At 42.7% G+C, this 21,612-nt stretch overlaps 1 protein-coding gene across 4 annotated transcripts in view; it reads right to left on the reverse strand.

Moving 5' to 3' along the window:
- The window catches only part of LOC110589285 (nebulin related anchoring protein), a 70,008-nt gene extending 52,688 nt beyond the window's left edge, over nucleotides 1–17,320 (reverse strand). For all 4 annotated transcript variants that reach the window (XM_021699811.1, XM_021699812.1, XM_021699810.1 and 1 more), the window contains exons 1-11: nucleotides 17,249–17,320; nucleotides 16,811–16,905; nucleotides 16,026–16,113; nucleotides 11,096–11,200; nucleotides 8,548–8,652; nucleotides 7,343–7,447; nucleotides 6,520–6,624; nucleotides 5,646–5,753; nucleotides 5,322–5,420; nucleotides 2,513–2,617; nucleotides 1,406–1,522 (exon numbers count right to left, since the gene is read on the reverse strand). In XM_021699811.1, the coding sequence (XP_021555486.1) occupies nucleotides 1,406–1,522; nucleotides 2,513–2,617; nucleotides 5,322–5,420; nucleotides 5,646–5,753; nucleotides 6,520–6,624; nucleotides 7,343–7,447; nucleotides 8,548–8,652; nucleotides 11,096–11,200; nucleotides 16,026–16,113; nucleotides 16,811–16,905; nucleotides 17,249–17,320 (1,104 nt within the window). The remainder of the gene's footprint in view (nucleotides 1–1,405; nucleotides 1,523–2,512; nucleotides 2,618–5,321; nucleotides 5,421–5,645; nucleotides 5,754–6,519; nucleotides 6,625–7,342; nucleotides 7,448–8,547; nucleotides 8,653–11,095; nucleotides 11,201–16,025; nucleotides 16,114–16,810; nucleotides 16,906–17,248) is intronic.
- Nucleotides 17,321–21,612: the final 4,292 nt, after the last annotated feature.

Consider the following 21,612-nt stretch of genomic DNA (forward strand, 5'->3'; position numbering starts at 1 on the left):
AAAAAAAATACAATTTGTTATCCTATCTTATAAGACATATGGTGGATACATGCTTTTTAAAGTATGCAAGATGCATTATAATGCTCACAATCTGATAAGAAGTGAAAAAAGTATAGCAAGCTATAAATATAGTTGAATTCTAATCTATAAATGTCTTTATATTCATATACTTGTTTATGGTATTTTCACCTAGAAAAAGGCCAAAATGTTAACAGTGTTTTTCCTGGGTGGTAAAACTGTACTTTCAGAGATCTGGTTCCAACTCTGTCCCTAAAAGTCTCTCTGAACCAGAATAAGACACTGTACTTTTCTAGACCTATGACAAAGTGAGGACCTTAAGATTGCCAAGGTCCCATCTAGATCTAATGTTCTGTGAATCGAGAGCAAGGTTTACTACTTGACTCTGCTCTTGTGGGGTGAAAGCAGCCAGAGACAATATGTAACCAAGCATGATGTGGCTATGTTCCACATAAGCTTTATTTACAAAACCAGGCTATGGGTCAGATTTGACACTCTGGTTGTAGTTGGCTGACCTCTGGCCTAGAGCATCAGAACCATCTCATACGTGAGCCTCCCACTGAGATTAGGAAAACGTCACTCCTGGTGATTCTGAGCAGCCCAAAATTAGAGGATCACAGATTAAGGAATAGTTGGGAGGTCGAAGACTGACCTTTAGAGGTTAGGGAAGAAAAATATCTTAGGATACTTGAATATCTGCTTCTGAGTTGCAGATAACTTGTTCTGGGAGTACTTTTAATAGCCCTCATTCTTCCCTTTGCAAGAGGTTGTTAACTCAAATGCCTTTAGGGTCTACTGAGGAAATGCCAATGAGACGTGGCTGGAAAGAAAAAACTGGAGGAAGTGATAAGGATTTGGGAGCTTGAGGGGTTATTTCCTTGCCAGAGTCCCAGCAATTCAAAAAATCTGAATCACCCGGTAGACCAAACAAAACACACGGTCTGGTGGCCAGTCCAGCCTCTAAGCTATGGGAATTCATAGGAGACACACAGCTCTGGGACACCGGACTCCAATAATAAGAGAATGAGAGAGGGTCCATCAAAGAAATGGATGAAGAAAGAAAGAAAGAAAGAAATCAAAGAATTTTGATTTCCACTCTGTTTGAATGACATATTGTTATAAAGGTTGGCTAGGGAAGTATTCTGCAACTAAAAATCAGCTGCCTGAAACTTCTGAATATCTACAGCCCTGTGAGAATTGGAGAGGAAACTTCTGAACCCTTGGAGAAACTCCATTTGTTTAATTTGTTTGATTCTAGGCTCTCTAGTGAGTTGCTTTTTTTACTGCCCATTTGTTCCATGGGAACTGGTAACTGTGTTTAGCTCCTGCGTCGTTGCACAGAATTTTTCACACTGGGGTTGCCCCGTCCACGGTCCCCCGTACGCACCTCGCTCACAAGCTTGTTCACGCTCTGGGCCCGCTTGAGAACCAAGTTGTCTTGGGCTGGGAGGGAGTGATAATGCGCAGGGCCTTTCATCTTATTGAAGTCCTGCCTGTATTTTATCTGAAAGAAGCACACAAAGAGGGCCCAGAGTTGTTGTTTTCACGCTCCGTGAGAGAAATTACTCCAAAATGACCCCGCATTTAATGTCAACATTTAAGAGAATTTTCTGAAGGGGGAAAAAAAAAATCAGATTTTTTTTTTTTTCCTCCATGAAATCCATAAACCACTCAGTCCCTTTTGTATTAAAGTTTTACTGGCCCTTTTCACACTTTGTGTACTTTATACTCTAATTCTGCATGAAGAAACGTCTTAAAACAAGCATGCCAAAAGGTGTAATTCCAAACCCAGTCTGCCCATGGTTTCAACATCTTTTCTCATCTAAAATGCTAACGAGGGGCCAAGTGAGTTACATGTTTTACTTCCCCTCTCAGGGCAAGAATGCACTGTCCTGGGCAAATGGGTATAATAACTGAATAGCGCAGAGCAAAGGAGAAGGGCAAAGGGGGGTGTGAAACTCAGGCGTGGCTTCTAACTATACATAGACCAAGCTCAGATTGGCATGTTAGATCAACATGGGCACGTCACTCGACTGAGTTTAATTATAGCTTATCTTTCAAGGACCGCCAGCTGGCCAGCATTCTGCAAATAAAAATCATTTTAATTACTGGGTTATACCCAGTTTGATAATCATATAAGCTGTTTTCATCAGCTATTCCCCTAAAGTGCTAGGTTTCTAAATGGCTTATTTTGCGAATACTCTCCTAACCCCAGCTTATCTGGCTGGACCAGCATCTGCACTTGCTTTAACTCACCTAAAGTAAGTTCCACCGTTTGTCGGTGTCACGCTCCTTTGAAGCAGATAAATGTGACCAAACAGTCTGAACAAAAGAAGATGTCGGAAATTTGGAGAGAAATTGAGGGCTAACATTTTACTCTGGCTCAGCCCCAAATAAATTGATCTGTGTGTAGGTTTCAGTTAAGCACAGTCTTCAACGTCTTGTTTCTCCTCTGCTTTGGTGGCTCTGCGGGTTGTCCCCAAGTGGTACTTACATCACTAGCGAGTTCATTGGCTTTCTTAGCATTCTGATAAGCCGGGGTGATCATGGCGGGGAAGCTGCCTTTTCCTCTGTGCTCCAGATATTCCTCCAAGTAACCCTGCTGGGCGAATAGAAAATTTCCATCAAGGATGCTCCCCTCCCTGAATGGGTGGGGAGTTGGAAATGATCTCTCCTAGAGCCTGTTCCTATAGAGGCCCATCCACACTGGACCTTCCAGGGATTGCCTTAGGAGCAGAACCTTGTGGTGGCTAAGATGGTGGACTCTGAAGTCAGGTCTACTCACTGGCGCCTGGCGCAGAGTCAGCACTAAATAAATGGTAACTATCATCATCAACATTTGCACTAGATAAATCCAGACATTCTAAAAGTCTCCCAGACCCATGGATTATGGAGTACTCATTTCATATCTGACACCAGGGAGGTCCCTCTGCCTTCTAGTAATCTCAAATGCCGCCTTTCTTGGGCCCATTGGCAGATCTATGCAGAGAAACCCATTAACATCCCAGATACCGTTTTTCCAGTGATGTATGTTATTTGCCAAGAAGAAGAGCATTTTATAACTATTTGAATTTTTTTGGATTTGGGGGGAAATTTCAAATTGCCCTAAGAGGCTCTAAATGGGACTAAATGTATATGTCAGAGTATTATAATCTGAGCCTGTTTCTTCCTTCCTCTTCCCCACATCACCCACCCACTCGCACAAAAGAAAATCTTCTCTCTCATATCAGTAGCATAAAGCTTTCCTGGCAGTGGGATATATTTCAAGACCCCGTCCCACACTACCTTCTCTCTGGAAAACTCCTCCCTCATTCCCAGTCCTGCCCCAGGCAGAATCAGCTACTTCCTCATCTGTGTTCCCACCCATCTGAAACAGCCTTATGTGCCCCCTCAACCTCATGACTCCATCTCCCTCCAGCCTCCTCCAAGGCAAGGACCTGCCCCGCTCCTGCACCAGGGTCGGAGTCTGGCACACACATTTTAAAAAATAAAACAGTTGGGTCAAATTAGAAAGTCCAGGCTTTTCCTTTATCCAATAGTGACAATTGTTTAGCCTGAGTGCTCCTGTATGTTTGGCTGCCAAAATGTTCTGGGCCAAACGCAACAAGTAAAAAAAAGTTAAGCTAAAAAAATAATAATAATGAAGGCTCCCAAATTCTTTGGTAATCCCCTTTTGCTCCTTCTGCTCTATGGGTGGCGGTTGGCTTATAGCTTTATTTTCACTTCTCTGCTTATACGTATCTATGTTAGGTATATAAATCTTTTAGTGAGACACTCAATCCTCCTGGGGATTTGACTGGTTACAAACAATAAGTAGATTACATGATACAGCCCATTGACCTAAAAAAATAGTTATTCATGAAAAGGAAGGATGAATTGTTTGGCATTTTAGGCACTACGGGTATTTATAGTTTATCTGACTGTCTGCTTCTTTCTCACTCCCTCCTACTCATGCCTTGTGGGTCCCGCTAAATCACACAAGGAAATGCCACACGAGGCTGATCCTCTTGACAGTTGTTGGAGGCCCTATCAAACAGCACCCTCTTTGATTCTTAGATTTGTTATTAGCATGACCAGAAACTTCAGTCAAGATGTCCTAATAAGCGAGAACCAACTACAACACTGTGAGGTTACATCTCATCGATGTGTATAGATATGTCTAGACACGCTCATGTACTGGCAGAAAGCGTTGGCCACATTTAGAACAAAATATTTTCTGCCAAATATAGAAACCAATTTTTAAAACTGATTTTTAAAAGTTGTCTTGAGCCTTCTATACCATAGATTTAAAACATGAAACTCATAAAAACATAATTTCATTGAGGTTAAAGCACTGAGGCCATTTAAGTAACTTATAGAATTTAATAAAATGGACTTTTTCATTTAAGACTGAACACTTTTGCTCAGACAGACATTTGCAAAGGGGTCACACCCCATCTCCACACAGATCCCAAGTCTTAACGCAAGTGTCTCCCTAGATACTCTTCTACAGAAAAGAAACAAGTTGTTTCCTTTTATAAATTATGTATGTTGAATAAATCATGTATGTTGTAGAATCTACCCACTGACAAAAAATTCAAATAACTTTCCAATTAGTTTAAAAAAATCAACTAAACTCCCTGCATGTACTCTTCGAGTACACACACTTAGCCTTCCAATATTCTTTCCTTACAACTGTGAAAAGATGATGTTCCCTTTCTCTCCTACACCTGTTTAGTACCAGAAAATATGGAGGGATGTACAAATAAAAATTAGCTTCTAATTATCATCTCAACCTTTTCCCCCTCTGTCACTAGGTAGTTCACGTGAGAAGTGAAACTGGGGAGAAGATTTGCATTCTCTGGCAAATTGCTTCATCTAGCAACCTAGATAAGATATGTAGTTTCTAAGAAATGAGTCCTGCTACTTAGTGAAGTGCCCAGTATGTTTCCAGACGTGCATTTGGATCCCTTTCATGCTTATACAGTGATGAGATAAAATTAGCCAGTCTTAGGCCTTGGGACCATTCTTCAATGAATAGGTGAGAATGCTTTACTCTTGGCAAATCCACCGTCTTGACAGAGGTTCTTTATTTTTAAAAAAAGAAAAGGAAAAGTGCTTAGAAACTGTTTTCCCATGCAGATCAAGTTGAGCCCAATGTAATTGTTTGTCATTGCTTTCTGACTTGGAAAATCCACCTTTCGTAAATAGGGCAAGATAAACCACAGCCCAACCCCTGACTCAAGGGCCATCGACAGGTGACAGGCCAGCAGGCTAAAGACCAACAGAAAGGGCAGGCTCCCAGGAGTGGTTTCATCACCTACCTGGCCATTCTGGTCCATGCATTCCCTTGTGTCTGCAGCCCCAGCAGCCGGACCAGCCATTCCTTTCATTTCCCTTTGATATTGTTGATGGTACTTCACCTAAATGAAGGGTAAGGACAAACCTCGGGAATTTCACCTCCTATGCACAGAAGCCAGAAGAGTAAAAACAAATATCTTGCAGAATATTCTGTTTCTGCTTGGGTCCAGGGAAAGCTACTCCCTGGACCACAGTGCATGCAAAAGGAGACAGGAAGTTGTACTCGCCAGGCCCAGGTAACTTCCTGCTTCCTCCCCTACCACGAATACACTGTCATGGACACTCACAGCACTGGCCAGCTCATTGGCTCTCTTGGCTATCTGATATGCGGGTGTGATCATAGCAGGAAAACTGCCTTTTCCTCTCTGCTGTTCATAGTCCTCTGTGTATCTGACCTGGAAGATGAAAAAAGAAAATAAGTATCATGCCACAATCCCACAATGTATGAGGCCATCTGATGAGAAGTCCTGCCGGGGGGTTTGCATGACCCCCTCAGGTACCCCTGACACAGCCCCTATGGCACCATCACTGGTTTATGGCTTGATGGACCACATGCATCTCCTTTACCATTTTATTTCCCCAAACCCAGCACAGTGCCTGGTACATGGAGACACTCAATGCAGAATTCAACACATACTTATGAAGCACGTGCTGTGGGCCAGGTGGTGGGGCTGGGCAGAGGAAGGAGGCTTTTGCCCTCAAGGGGCCACCAGTCAAGTCTAGGAGACAAAAGAGGCTTCTCAACCCAAGGCAAGTGGAAGCCACTCATTAAGCTGAACCTGGATTTGAGCTTACACTTCCCGCTCAGAAAAAGACTAAGTTCTTGGTCTTATTATGCTAGGAAACAAGGGGGCTGTGAAAAGGCAAATGGTAGAAATTCCTTAGAAGTTATATTCTATAATCTGCAGTGACAAGGACTGAATTTTTTCAGATTAATCACATACATCTGACTTGTGACTGATACTAAGTTTTCTCCCTAAGGAAGAGTTTTCACAAGGTCTGTGCTGGCTGACTTATCTGACTTGACCATCCTTGACCTTAGAAAGTTCTCCCTGGCTCCCACACGGGACCAAGAGGCCTCCTCCATTCTTCCTCCCTCCACCTCCAAGGAAGGAAGGAAAGGAGAATCTTGAAGGCCTCTAGGCCTCCATCATTTCTTACATCACTTTGAAGCTGTCCTCCTGCCTTGGCCCGTAACAGCTCAGGGGTATCTGCCACCGTGGTGAACCTGGACACGCGCTCGTCATGCCCTCTCTTGTATTCCACCTGATGAAGAGATGGCATGGAGTCAAGGTCATACCCACCAGCCTTTGTGAGGACCCTTCTTTGCAGCTGTCCTGAAGCTATACCATCGTGCTAGACTCAACAAAAGCTTATGGCCAAGTCTTTAGGGCTGGTTTCCTAAGCTCCTCTTTAAAAAGCATCATTCCTACTATGTTAAGCCCAAGAGAATGCCAGGCACGGTTAACCATTAACAAATATTAACTCACTTCATCTCTATAACAATTGCATGAGGCAGGACTATTATTTTCCCCATTTTACAAATGAGCTGCTGAGGAATAGAGAAGCTTAGTCATTTGCTCATGGTCACACAGCTAGTAAGTGAGAGAGCCAGGATTCCAATCCTTGCATTCTGGCTCCAAAAATCTGAGCTATCTTAGCCAACAAGCTTTGCTATTCCTCAGGAGGACATGCCATCCACTTAATAACAATCAGTGTCTAAAATGCTAAAGTGACCTCGAGAAATTATTTGGTCCAGTCTTTGGATGAGCTAACTGGTCTCTCCATTTGATAGATGTGGCCCAGTCAAGGCACAAAAGATAACAGGTAGGGAAAACATAAGAGCACAGTTTTCTCCATAATACCACACTAATGACACCTACTGTCCATAAGCACTCTCTTACTGGTTTTTATCTGAATCCCAGAGTTTCATTAGTGACCAAAATTAGCATAATCTATGGTGAATAAGCCCTGGGACGCTCACTTGGCTGGCCAGCTGGTTGGCTTTCTTGGCTCTTTGATAAGCAGGCGTGATCATGGCTGGAAAGCTCCCTTTGCCCCTCTGTTGCTCATAGTCTTCTGTATACTCCTGCTGGACAGAATCAACATCAGCACAAGAACCAATATGATATCAGATAAGAACGAAGAAAACTGTAATTGTGAGCATCATCAGAACCAATGCAACTGGATTTATAAGGTAGTTGGAAACCATTTCAATCACCTGGAGTAAATTTGAAAATGTTATTCCACTGGTGATTTGAATAACATCTTCGACACTGAAGAAATCCTATTTCCCAGGTCAAAGGGACTCCCGTTCAGTGCTTATGTCGAATTATGTGGAACCTGGCCCAACCCAAGGGACCCAAAGAGAGCACAACCCCTTCGACTCAAAGGCTTGTATGATAATGCAGCAGTTAATGTGCGGGAGATTTTTCTGTAACTTGTCCACTAGAATTAGTTCTACAGCATTGAGAGTAAAATGTTAGGTTTCCCTTCTTACTTTCTGAGTACCTCTGATGATTAGTCTTCCTAATGAGACATGGCTCCTAGCATTTGTGTCTCTGTTTTCTTTCCATCTGCTGAAGGCTAAGTCACTAAAGACTGACGATAGTTTCTAAAGTAGTTTCTTCAAAGGGTAAGTGCCCTGAGTGTGTGGAGAGGACCAGAAGGTACCGTGTGTAAATCATTAAGAATTTCCACAATCTGGGCTAAAACTGCCTTTTCTACATGAAAATCTACTAAAATCTCTCTTACAGTGCTGGGGGGGGGTGGGGCCAGAAGTCTAAAATGGGCCATCAGGGCTGGTCTCTTCTGGAGGCTCTAGAGGAGACTCCATTTCTTTATCTTTTCTAGAGGCCACTTGCATCCCTTCGTGTATGGTTCCCAATGGCTTTGACCTCTGCTTCTGTAATTACGTCACCTTGTCTCTGATTCTGACCTTCTTGCCTCCCTCCTTATAAGGACCCTGTGATTACCTTCATCCACACTAACAATCCTGGGTAATGTTCCTATCTCCAGATCCTTAGCTTAATCATATCAGCAAAGTCCCCTTGGCCAGGTAATGTAACAGTTACACCTTTCTGGGGATTGGGACATGGTAATCTTTGGGGGAGGGGCCAGTAGTCTACCACAATCTTAAGCTAAAGAAACATTCAAACTAATTGCTAGAATAAGTTCTGAGGCCCTTACCTCACCAAGAGACTTTCGGGCCTCAACCATCCTTACGATTTCAGGGTCTGGCAGAGCTCCTGGGCACCAAGCATTCCCTTCCCCATATCCAGTCCAATAGGCTCTCTATAAAGGAAACACACAAATGCATAAACACATGCCCCACACATTTGGTTGGTAAGACCTACCCCACCCTCTTAGCAATGCTCACATACACTGTCAACATAAGAGAAATTCTCTAAAAACTATAAACTCCTGTTGGCATATGGTGGGTCTCACCTAACAACAATGTTCAATTTTTTCACCTAGAAAATAATCTAATATCCTAAAAAGTTGAACTTTCTGAGATTCACTTATATTCTAGAAGGGTTTCAAATGTAACTTAGCATTTCTTTGCTCATCACTGTACCTAGACTGAGCAGTGGGGAGTCATTATGGACGGGCGATGTGAGATTAACCAGCACGATTCAGACATGCTGCAAAAACCTACTACTTGTCATGTGCCTAATATTGGGATAAGCAATTAACACTGCGAAAAGAAAAGCCAAAAAAAAGGGAATACAGTCTCTTATTTAAGATATCTGTGGCCTCTATAGGGAGCTGAAACCAACATAGGAAACAAGTAACGATTAGAAAATGTTTGTGTGCGTTAAGTGTACTGTATTGAGGATAGACGCAAGGTTTTAAGAAGCAATCTGTATATGATGGGCCCCATTATGGATAGGAAGATGGAACCTAAGCTGGACCTCCAAGGCTGAGGTCAGTTAACAGGGGCAAAAGGAGAAAGAAGGACATCCATTCTAGAAGGTCAGTTTCATTAAGGCAAGGATTTTCATCAGTTTTGTTCACTGATGTATTCTAACAGCCTGGAACAGTGCCTGGCACATAACTGACTCAATAAGTATTTGTTGAATAAATTCCAGGAGTGGGGACTACCATGAATTAAAGCATGAAGGCAATGATGGGCTTTGTGTGAAAGACCATGAGGAGATGGGTGTGACTGGAATTGAGGGGAAGAGATGGGGAGCCAAGTGGGCTGGAGGTGGGGCAAATTGGACAGGTTGGGTAGAACCATGCTTTGGAGATCTGGAAAGACAGATAATTCACATATGAAAATATGCTCAATGATACTAACAATCAGGGAAATTTAACTTAAAACAACAAGATAGAAATTGTCAAAAACTTTTATCTGGAAATACCAAGTATTGATGAGAGTGTGGAGGAATAACTCTGCCCATAAGAGTATCAAATGCACAGCCATATTAGAGCGCAATTTGACAATGGCCATGGAAATTAAAAAGGCATGCACCCTTTCATCACCTAGCAACCTCATTTTTCATTACCTATTCTAGAGAAACCCTCACTGTGTCCAGAAGAGGTCACACACAAGGGTGTCCACTGCAACTTCGTAACAGGAAAAAAAAATTGGAAAGAACCCTGCCCATCAATAGAAGATCATGATACATCCATTCTTAATAGTTGCATTCATGATACACCCATCCCGCAATAGCTTAAAAGGAGGTTGACACAGAAATATCTCCAAGATATTTGTTGATTGAAAAATATAAGCTGCAAAATAAGGCATGCTGTTTCGTGGAAAAAATTACACATCCCGATAGAAACACACATATGTAATGTTCAGTGAAAATAATGGCTAATATTTACTGTGCCTACCATTGTTCTAAGGTCTTTACAAATGTATACTCTTTTAATCTTCCAATAGTTCTGTGAATCAGGAATTGTCAGAAGTTCAGTTTACAGATGAGAAAGCCAAAGAAAAGAATGGTTAACTAATTCATCAAAGGCCCCTCAGTATGTGGCAGTGGTCATATCCAAATGGGAGTACTAAGAAATAAATGACATAGATCTATATTTATAAATGAGTAAAGTCTGAAAGAATACCCACAAGACTGATAATGACAGGTACCTCTGTAGAGGGACTGACTAGAGATGGTGCACAAGGAGTTCCTCTGTACTTGGCTTTTTTTACAATGAGGAAAACTCAAGTATTATGCGTATAATGAAAAGTAAATGGCTGAGGAATTTTGAAACGATGAGACTCTCACTAGTGAGCATAAATTCTCAGGTGGTAGGAAGAGTAAGTTAGGGCCATCCAGGAAGCTGTGTGTGACCAACGTCACTGGACAGACTGGACAGAGGCAAAGCCAGAAGAGAGAAGGCCATTTCGGAAGGTCCTGGCAAAGTTCAGGCAGGAGATGATGTGGATCAGAGCAGGGAGAGTGAAATGCAGGACAAGGGGCAGACCTGAGGGAAGGATCAGAGGCAGGAAGGGCAGCCGTGGTCTCCAGCCTGGGTGGGTTGTTCCCAGGGACAGAAACACAGTAGTTGGAAGGGACAAACTGACTAGTGAGTTTGGACTGGAAGCAGATACGGTGGAGATGACCCCATGACACGCTGGGAGATGTCTTCTGTGGACAGCTGGAATCACAAACTGGGTGAACGAAAGCCTAATCAATTTCTTTAGAAGTAATACTCATAATGCGTCTCACTTGCAGAGTGTGTCGGTCTTTTCCCTTTTTCCCAAACCCATTCACACCTCTCCTCTCACCTCGTTCATCAGGGCCTGCCCATCAGGTGCATCTGTCCCATCCCTGGATTTCATGTCCCAGTGAAAAACCGACTTAAACTGTCCGCCCTCATCTTGGTCATCAATCTGCACCATGGAGACATTGTCAGTAATGTTTCCATCAGAGAAGAGAAAGAAAATAAACAACATATAGTTAAGTTGGAGGGACTGTTCTAAATCTCAATGGCAAAGCTTCGTAAGTGCACAACGACACACTGACAAAAGACTGAAGGTCTCAATGACCTCATCACACGACACTCAGTATTCAGGTTGGAGTAACCTCAGAAAATGCTAGATATCAGAGTAGTGGTTCTTAACTTTAGTCTGTGCCACAATCACCTGTTAACATGTTGTAACATGTTGTTAACATGTTGTCCCCCCAAATTCATGTATGCATTCTCCTATGCTTTATAATTTTACCGTTAATATCTTGACCTGTAATATACCTTGAGTTAGTTTTTTTGTGTATGGGTATGAGGTAGGGGTCCAGGTTCATTTTTTTCCATGCAAATATCCAATAACTCCAGCACTGCTTTCCTGAAAGATCATCCTTGCTATAGTGGATTGCAATGGCACATCTGTCATAATTCGAGGGACCGCATAAGAGCGGCTCTATTTCTGGACCTTGGATTGCATTCTACTGGCCTGTCTATTCTTATGCAATACTATGCTATGTTAATGACTACTACTTTTATAGTAAATCTCAAAATCTTGTAACCAAAGCCCTTCAATTTTGTTCTTCAGAGTTTCTTGGCTATTCTAGAATCTTTGTGCGGTTCACATCAATTTTAGAATCTGTGGGTCAATTTCTATGAAGAACACCAGGATTTCGGCTGGAATTACATTGAACGTGTAGATCAATTTGGGCAAAACTGACAAAGCAATGGTATCTTCGGAGTCTTGGGCTGGGCAAAGAGTTCTTAAAGACAACCTAAGTAGGACCCGCCATAAAAGAAAAAATCAAAAGGTCTTAGATCCCAATCCAGATTTCATAATGGATGAGGTCTAAAATGGAGCCAGAAACCTGCAATTTAACAAGCAGAAGTTGAAATCATAAATTTTACAGATGAAGAAAGAAACTGAAAGCAAAGAAGTGACCTTACTAAAGTCACTCAACAGGTAATCAGAGCCAGGCTTAGAATCCAGGAATTCTATTTCCACATGAAGGGCACTTCCTCTCATCGAATTTCTAGGCTGACTACTGCTCGGCGCAGCTGCAATATGTGTATTTTTAAATATATAAATTGAGAGTGCTTTACCTGCTTCTTCCCCTGGATTTTGAGAAACTACCGCAGACATGACGTAGACTGAAGGCAACGTTTCTGGTCAGCAGCACTATTAACATTGGGGGCCGGTTAACTCTTTTTCCCGGGCCCTGGCTGGGGCACTGCATGATGTTTAGCAGCATAGCTGCTCCTTACCCATCAGACGCCAACAGTACCCCTCCCTGCCAGTTGTGACATTCTAAAACGTCCCCAGACATCAAATGTCCCCTGAGGAGTAAAACTGCCCTTCTCGAGAGCCATTGCCTTAAGGAATCAGAATCGCAGGATCAAAATAGATAGAAAGCTTTATTTGCTGTCCTCCACCCACAGGACATACCCTTCGCTGGGGTGTACCTGCCTCTCCAGAGACTTTTCATGAGATTCCGGATTATTCTGAGGAAGTAGGAAGAGGAAACAAAAGCCACGAAGTGTCTCAAGTGGGGTAAGGAAAAAGCATTAAGAGCTAAAGTCCCCTCTCTGAATAAAAGAGAACCTAGATGTTTTATTCTCCTAAAAATTCCACGCACGCCTACCAAACAGGAAATTTTGTCTTAGACATTTATTTATTTAGTTTTAAAAGGGTGACATTTAGGAAACACAAAAATGTCAGCCTGCTTTGAATGCCAACTCAAACTCTTTCCTTTTCTCCTTCATCACCATCAGTGAAGCATCCCTCTTGTTCTTTCTTTTAACACATGTGTAACGAATTTGTTTTTATTCAGTTGGCAAACTCAGAGATGCAAGAGTTAGGCAAGAAAGTCATCCATCCCCCTTCCTCAGGTGCCTATAAGACCCGGGCCTAGAAGGGGCACAGCTGTCCACTTGAAATTTTTCCTGGTGGGCAAGGAGGAGAAAGTGACCTCAACAGCCAATTGTTTGGCATAACACACACATACACACACACACACACATGCATACACAAGTATACATGTATACACACACACACCATGTACACACAAATATACACAGAGACGTACACACATACACACCCACACACCACACACACATATACATACACACACGTGCATGCATGCACACATATGTATACCCACACACTATGTACACACGTGTGTGTGCCCATGCACGCTTATTCACACTTACACCCACACATACATACACTCCCCATATGCGCGCACACATATTTACACACATGCACATATATTCGCACAGAAGCAAACAAATGCACACACACAGGCGTCCCGGGAAGTTCACATCACTGTCTGTGGCTAGAACCAGAACCAGGAAAATTCTCACTCCAGATCGGGCCTGTCACACACAGTGAAATGAAAATGAATCCACTACCACCTCAAAGAAAGGTAACATTGTGTGACCTGTTGTATGATTGGAAGGTAGGGACATGCTTGTTAAAAGCTAGCGTAGTGTGGAAAAGTAATAAGGATATTAGGGATCCTGTTGTAGAGAATGTAGTATGTCCAAACAGCACTCAGATGCTGTAAGTACTTCTCCTGGCGTTGAATCTGTCAAACCCTGGCTATACAACGGTAGAAACATCTGGATGTTTGTAAACATAAACAAGTGCTTTTTTCCTTCTGGACAGTTCGCAGTATGTGCATAGAAGTAGGCCAGTGGAGCAGTTTAGGATATGGGTTCTAGAGTCAGATAGATCTGGATCTGTACCCACTCAAGTAGCTGGGTAAAACCGGGCAGGTTACTTAACCTCTCTGAGCCTCAGCCTCCTCAACTGTAAGATGGTAACATTACAGAGGATTCTTGTGAAGAAAAAAATGAGAGAAGACAGAGAAAGAGCCCAGCAGAATGTTTGGCACTCTGTTTAAGTAAGAGCTTCATTCAGTATTTATCGCAATTTTGTTTAGCTGCCCTTAGACATCAAGGGACGAAAACAAGATCCTAAAAGAACAAACGCTCTCAATGTCCACAATAGCCAAACTGTGGAAAGAGCCAAGATGTCCATCGACAGATGAATGGATAAAGAAGATGTGGTATATATATATATATATATATATACACAATGGAATATTATGCAGCCATCAAAAAGAATGAAATCTTGCCATTTGCAACGACGTGGATGGAACTGGAGGGTGTTATGCTGAGCGAAATAAGTCAATCAGAGAAAGACATGTATCATATGACCTCACTGATATGAGGAATTCTTAATCTCAGGAAACAAACTGAGGGTTGCTGGAGTGGTGGGGGGTGGGAGGGATGGGGTGGCTGGGTGATAGACACTGGGGAGGGTATGTGCTATCGTGAGCACTGTGAAGTGTGCAAGACTGTTCAATCACAGACCTGTACCTCTGAAGCAAATAATACATTATATGTTAAAAAAAAAAAAAAGAAGAAGAAGAAGAAGAAGATAGCAGGAGGGGAAGAATGAAGGGGGGGAAATCGGAGGGGGAGATGAACCATGAGAGACGATGGACTCTGAAAAACAAACTGAGGGTTCTAGAGGGGAGGGGGGCGGAAGGATGGATTAGCCTGGTGATGGGTATTAAAGAGGGCACGTTCTGCATGGAGCACTGGGTGTTATATGCAAACAATGAATCATGGAACACTACATCAAAAACTAATGATGTAATGTATGGTGATTAACATAACATAATAAAAAGAAAAAAAAAGAACAAACGCTCTCAGTAATCTAGGATTGTTTGTGAATTCTTAAGGCTTGCGAATCCTTCGAAATCAGTGATGTATGAGCAGCTCTGCACCTCAGGCTCCTCACCAGCAGAATGAGAGAATAACAGTACTTACCCTATTGGAAGTAATGTGTATTAAGTGAATTAAATGATTGTACAGTAAATGTTACATAAGCATGTTAAAAAAAATAATAAGCTCATAATTAGTGCAGGGCTCTTAACAAAATAAGCTCCTTGGCAGGAGATGTGGGGGTAAGCTCAATCTAACACACGTTTTCCTGAGGAGACTGGCGGCCTAGGCAGGCAGGAGAGGCAGTCTGAGGTGAGGTGACATGAGGAGGGCAGATCACTGACAGCCTTCCACCTCCTATGCAATTTTCTAATTTTAGAAAGTTGCTAGCTCTATTCCACAGAGCAACTTCCATGGGGCAGGGGGGAAAGAAGTTAAATGAGTCATCATTTTAATAAATGCAGGCATCCAAGCTATTTGACAAGATCCAATTGTTGGTTTTTCAAAAGAAGTTGGTTTATCAACAAGGCTCCCTTGTCTATCCAAACATCACTTCCGAATCAAAATATTTTTGACCTACCCCCTACCCCAAGGGGAAAGAGAGGCTGCTAGTAATCGTAAAAACTCCTGAATTCAGAGAGATTTTAAGAGTGTGGTACTAGAAGTTTTTAGTTTTCTATACCAAAATAATCATGGGAGAAAGTAAGGAAAGGCTCTTGTAATGTTTTCCAGGTATATAAACTTTGTTTTAGGTTATTAAACACCTAGTGTATACTGGGACTATCAATGTGAACAGAGCCGGCAGACAGAGATTACAAAGATATCAAATATTCAAGCTAGATTATCTTGGGTACTGGCCCTTACATTGTGGTGGGACAAACAGCAATATTTGTTACTTAAAAGCACTTTGTACTTATAAATGAAGAGCATGATTGGGTTCCATGTTGACACAGACACTTAAGAACCTGAGTTAAGAAATTTTCTTTAAAGGTTATTTTGAAATGCAAAATTAAGTCTCTTACCCCATGGATGGCTTCTGGAGACTTCCTCACATTAAGATTTAATGGAGTATGATAGACACTTGTGAAAGTGTTGTTCTTGGGGTTATGGCTAGAAAAAATAGATATAAACCAAAATTAGAAATGTACTTTACCCAAGATGATTGGGTATCCCTAAAGGTATAGTCATTTTTTTAAATTGATAAATATAAAACTTAATAATTGCATGTTAAAAAAAAAGATGGCAGTTCATTCAATGGAATATTTTTTAGTTTTCTTAAATGCAATTTATGATTAGTTTTCAATAACATATAAAAACTCAAAACTCAAAAAAAAAAACTTAATAATTAAGTTTACAATTTTCTAGGCAATGTCTTAAACAAAAAATAAAGGAAATCAAATAAATTCAATAGATACAATTTAAAGACCAAATTTAACTGGAAATGGTCACTTAAAAACTTTCTGAAAAAATAGAAAAGGATTCTGGAATTATTTAAAAGAAAAATATTAAGCCTTTATAGGCATATCTGTGGCAATTACACTGCTCTGAAAAGTATTTAATGATTTGATATGGGGTTATAGCGGGTAGATTTGACTTTTTACTTACAAGAAATTTGAAAATTTCAATTTTCTGTCCTTTGCATAAAATCCTGCCATAGGGCTCGTCAATGATTATATGTAAATGAAAAATGTGGGGAAGATATTTCTTGGATTTAGCGCTGGGCTGTGTGATTGGAAGGTCTGGTTGGCTACTTGTTAAAAAATAAATAAAACCCAAGAGGTGGTGGGGCGGGGCACCAAACACTTACGCGTGACAATACGGCTTTTTCTGGTGACTCACGAAGTTATTAACCGATAGCATCATCTTGCAAACTTCACAGTGAAAACATGCTTTATGCCAGATCTAGAAATCATATAAGAAAAAGATGTAGCAAAATTACCTTTTCTTCCAGACTCAGGATTCTTATACATTTCCAGGTAAAAATGGATCCTTAGAGATAAAATGGTAATAACACACGCACACACACACACACACACACACACGCACGATTACAATATGTTAAATGAATAAATAACCTTTTTTTTTCAAGGTAACATAGAAGACCGAGATAGAAATGGGTAGAACTGAAGAAAGACGAGAAATACGTCTTCTTTTGATTGTTCAAAAAACCCTACACATCCATATGTAAGAAGACAAATCTCCCATATTGGTTATTATTTCCAAAGGCCAAGAAATGTCCACTGACCTGATCTAGACAGCTGATCTTCTCGGCAGGATAAACTCCATACCCACACCTAGAGCAAGCCTGCACATTCATCTTGATGTCCGAAGAGAGAAGACAAAGCTAGGCAACAGGCAAGAAATCCAAGGAAAAGTCCCAGGCTAGCTGTGCAAGTTAAAGCCCCGTGGGCACCTTGATCATTCAAAATCCAACTTCCACTTTCCTTTGCTGACCTTCTAGTTTGAAGTCAGCAGCTGGATGGTTTTTAAAGCTGCCACTTACTCAAGGGACTATTTTAGCGACTCACTCAGCACGCATGCGCCTGGGAAATTAGGTGGAGGTATTTCTAGCTGACATGCTTCTCTAAATAGAAAAATGAACTCACAACAGCATCATGTTTATGTGGGTGACCGAATCCTCGTGTATGACTAGGCAGCATGTAGTAGTTTAACACGAACTGTGATCATAACCCAAGAAAAGAATACAAAGAGATAGGCCATACACTTATCCAACAATCCAATTTAGAAAAGCTCACTCTATGGGGCCTATGACTAAAGCAGAAAGGCCAGCTCCCAAAAATATAAGAAATAAAATGGGATTGATTCAATCCATGGGAAGGGTAAACACTGTATTTGAAATTTTGGCTTTATCTATAAAAAATGTTTACAACATGGGGAGCCTGGGTGGCTCAGTTGGTTGAGCATCCAATTCTTGGTTTCAGCTCAGGTCGTGATCTCAGGATCCTGAGATCGAGCTCTGTGTTGGGCTCCACACTCATGAGGGAGTCTGCCTGAAGATTCTCTCCCTCTGTCCCTCCCCTCAAATTTATCTCAAATAAATAAATCAATCTTAAAAAAACAATTTTAAAAATGTTTGTAACAGTGAGGCTGAAAACTGATTAAGATATTTATTTGTGTTTAGCTTCTACTAGAATGCAAAACGAAGAACACCCTAGAACTCTCAGTGTTTTGACCCCTATGTTATCCTGGACTGTTCCAAGGTCTGTTTACTCTCTTAACTCCTGGGCCTGAAGTGGGGCAGCTTAAAGACAGACCCTCTCTTCCTGGCTTTGTGTAGCCCCTCCATTGACTTCAGTGTCCACTACATGTCACCTTAAAACAGACCTTCTAGAAACAGCTTACAAAATATAGCACCTCACCTGTTCCCATCCCTCAGCTCACTACTTCCTATGACACTTACCCAGCTTTATGTTCTTAATAGCAGTTAACCGTCACCTGACATCTTGAATATTAGAATCTCTGCTTTTTAAAATTATCGGTCTCCTCCATCAAAATATAAATTCCATCAAAACAGAATTCCTGGTCCTTGTCATTTCTAGCTCTAGTGCCTAGAACAAGGCCTGACACAGAAAAGATGCTCAATAAGTACTTACTGAATCAATGAAACAAATTTAAGACTCCCACCAAAATGCCTACAGAGGCCAGAAGTGAAGTCATAGGTCATATTAGGGACCTTCCCAAGCAAGCAGGCACATACCCCATCTGATGCAGCAACCACTCCTCAGTCCCAGCCAACTTGTCGTGAGGGAATCAGTACGCAGCCCTGCCAAATACTGTGACTTCTCCAGAGAAGCCAAATACTTGCATTTATACATCAAAGTCCCTGTTTTGTAAAACACTGGAAATAACACAAGGCCAGGGGCAGCAGAATCCAGGGCTTGGGCAGGCCACCACTTAGTGACCCTGGGTCTAAATGGTCTGAGATCATGGCTGGGGGTCCCCAGGTGGAGAGAAGTCAGCAGTACTTTTGCGTTGTGTTAGGCAGGGTGACGGGTGGGGGGAAAGGCTGCAAAGCAAGTGAAGAAAAGTACAAAGTAGCATTCACATGACACTAAGGAGGGGCTGCAGTCTGAGGTTCCCATGGATAGAGAGTGGGGCCCAAGGCTGCTCTCTCAGCAGGAAGGGGACCCTAGGCAGGGACTCCGGGCTCCGGAAGATTCCCATGCCGGAAGGTGGTGCAGGGCAGCTTGAATAAATGGGAACAACAAAGAACAAAGACTCGAAGCGTTCCCAGAACATTCTGCTCTGTACCAGGCTTCTCCAGCTTGACCTGGGAAGCGGGCTGTAAGCCCCATAACCACTGAGAGAGGCCTCTGCCCCAATCCAGAGGGATGCAGAATTACAGTCAGATTTCATTTAAGGTAAAAGCCACATTAACACTTCTCTGTCTAAGGTGTGATTGCCCTGGACAGCTGCAGTCGCTTCTCGCTCACCCTCCTGAAAACAGGAATTACCAGAATTAAGAGGCTGAATTTGACTTGTACCATCACTTCTGCTTGTAAAAGGCATGTATTAGGTGTCAGCAGTCATGCGGAGAAATCACCCCAGCGAACTGGAAATGGACACTGTAAGGAACTCAGGTAAGATCCACACAGCCCTCGTCTGCCTGGCAGGCACTGTGGGCCGTCTCTCCTTTGTCCATCCCACCCCGCTTACATCCGGTAGAGCCCTCCCCCTTGCCACCGTGACTACCTCAGGCCATCCAAGCCTTAGCCGCGGAGCACATAACACTCCTGTGGCCTTCGGGATTGGTTCACACCATGTGTCTTAGCCTGGGTTGCCCAGAAAACAGAACATGAGGCAAAGGCTTATGTTCAAGGACTTTATTGAGCATTGTACACCCAGAGAGCAGAAGTAAGGAGGCAGGAAATGGAGGGGTGACAGTTGATATGAAGGTTCATTTCACGAGTAACCTGCAAAAACTTAAGTTTATTTGGCGGGTGCATTGGACTGCTTGATCTCCATCTTCCAAGAGGCTGTATAAACAGCTGCTACTCGGGAACATCTGCTACAGGAAGGAAGGGGGAAGAATGGATCTGTGGCCCTGTCTCCCTTTGGTGAAAGGCTGGCCCCATTGGGTGTTAACTCCCCTACACATCTATGCTGTGGGTATGCCCATGGCGTCCCACAGCATCTTGTGCCTCAACAGCAACAGGGGGAAAGGCAAGGGCAACAGAAGGCCAAAGGCACTGTTGGTCGTGCCCCCCATGAAGATGGCAAGCCCACACGGAGCCTGCTGCCCCTGCTGAGCCTGGGCCGGCACAAGCAGGCAGAGGTCCTGAGACAGGTGAGGCTGTGTGGACCTAAAGTGGCTCCTGAGACGTGTCTGATAGGCTGTCCAATCAGCAGAGCGTCCAGGACTTGGGCTTGGTTGTCACGAGCCAGAGCCAGACAGTGGAGAGTCTTGGTCCTTGATTTGGATGCTTCTACCAACACTGCCCCACGTTTCTTTGGCTTTTTTTTAAGTCTTGACTGATAGAGAGATTGTGATCAGTGAAAAACCCCACATTTTGTTTCACATTAATGGCTATCATGTTCAGTGTGTGGGGTAATTGATTTTCTTTTTGAACTTAAAGATAGCACTGACTTATCTCTTCCATTTCCTCCTGTTGATGGTGGCCCTGTTGCTTCAGCCGGTCAAGATCCTTTGGTACCTTGGTTCTGTCATCCAGAATATGAGGTAATTCTTCCTAGCTCTGAGTCATTTCCAGTGCCCTCCAGGGCCACGGATGTGAAATGGCTTTGAAATTGCAGAGATGACAAATTCAGAAGGAGGAGAAAGCTCCCTACCCTTTGCTCTGTCACTGTCTTTGCTTAGACTGGAGCTGTTCCTCCCATGCTGAAGGTGTGTGTCTACCTTAGTTTATGTTCTCCCAAAAGCAGAGCTTGAGGTGAGGATTTGGATGCACATAGTTTATTTGGGGAGTGCTTCCACAAGGCAGGAGTGAGGGTTTGAGTGAGCCAGTAAAGTCAAATGTATTATTCTGAGCTAATTACCACAGTGGGCGGCCTCTAACAACACATAACATAATATAACATAACATGCCGCTACCCCTACCTAGAGCTGAGATACAGAGCCCCCACCTCTCCCCACCCCAGGGCTGAGATCCAAACCTTGTTGGAGAGAGTATGTCTGTGGCTCACTAGATGGCAGAGAAGTCACTGTGGTGCCATGCTGGTGGAACTTGCTGGAAATCTGTCCTCTAGAACTTTCTGGAAGTCTACCCTCTGGGTGCTAGAGAGAGCTGTTCATAGGAGTACCTCAGTGGAAGAATTCTGCTATAAAACCATCTGAAGGAGTGCCAGTGTTGCTGGGTTTTGCTGGTTACCGTGCATAGCAGTAGCTGGGCACCGGAGAAGCCTAAGAGCCTGATTCTCAAGGAAAGGACAGGAAGGAAAATTCCTTTTTTTTTTTTTTTTTTTTTTTTAAGGCAACCTGATCCTGGTTCTGCCACTAGCAAGTTGTGATATGGGCCACTTCTTTGAGCCTCAGATTCTTTATCTATAAAATGAGCAGAGGGATTAGCTGTTAAGGCCCCTTCCAAAATCTAACATTGTGTTTCACTGTATTTCACAAGTAATCTGCAA

Source organism: Neomonachus schauinslandi, chromosome 6 (genome assembly GCF_002201575.2).
Source record: "Neomonachus schauinslandi chromosome 6, ASM220157v2, whole genome shotgun sequence".
NCBI lineage: Eukaryota > Metazoa > Chordata > Mammalia > Carnivora > Phocidae > Neomonachus > Neomonachus schauinslandi.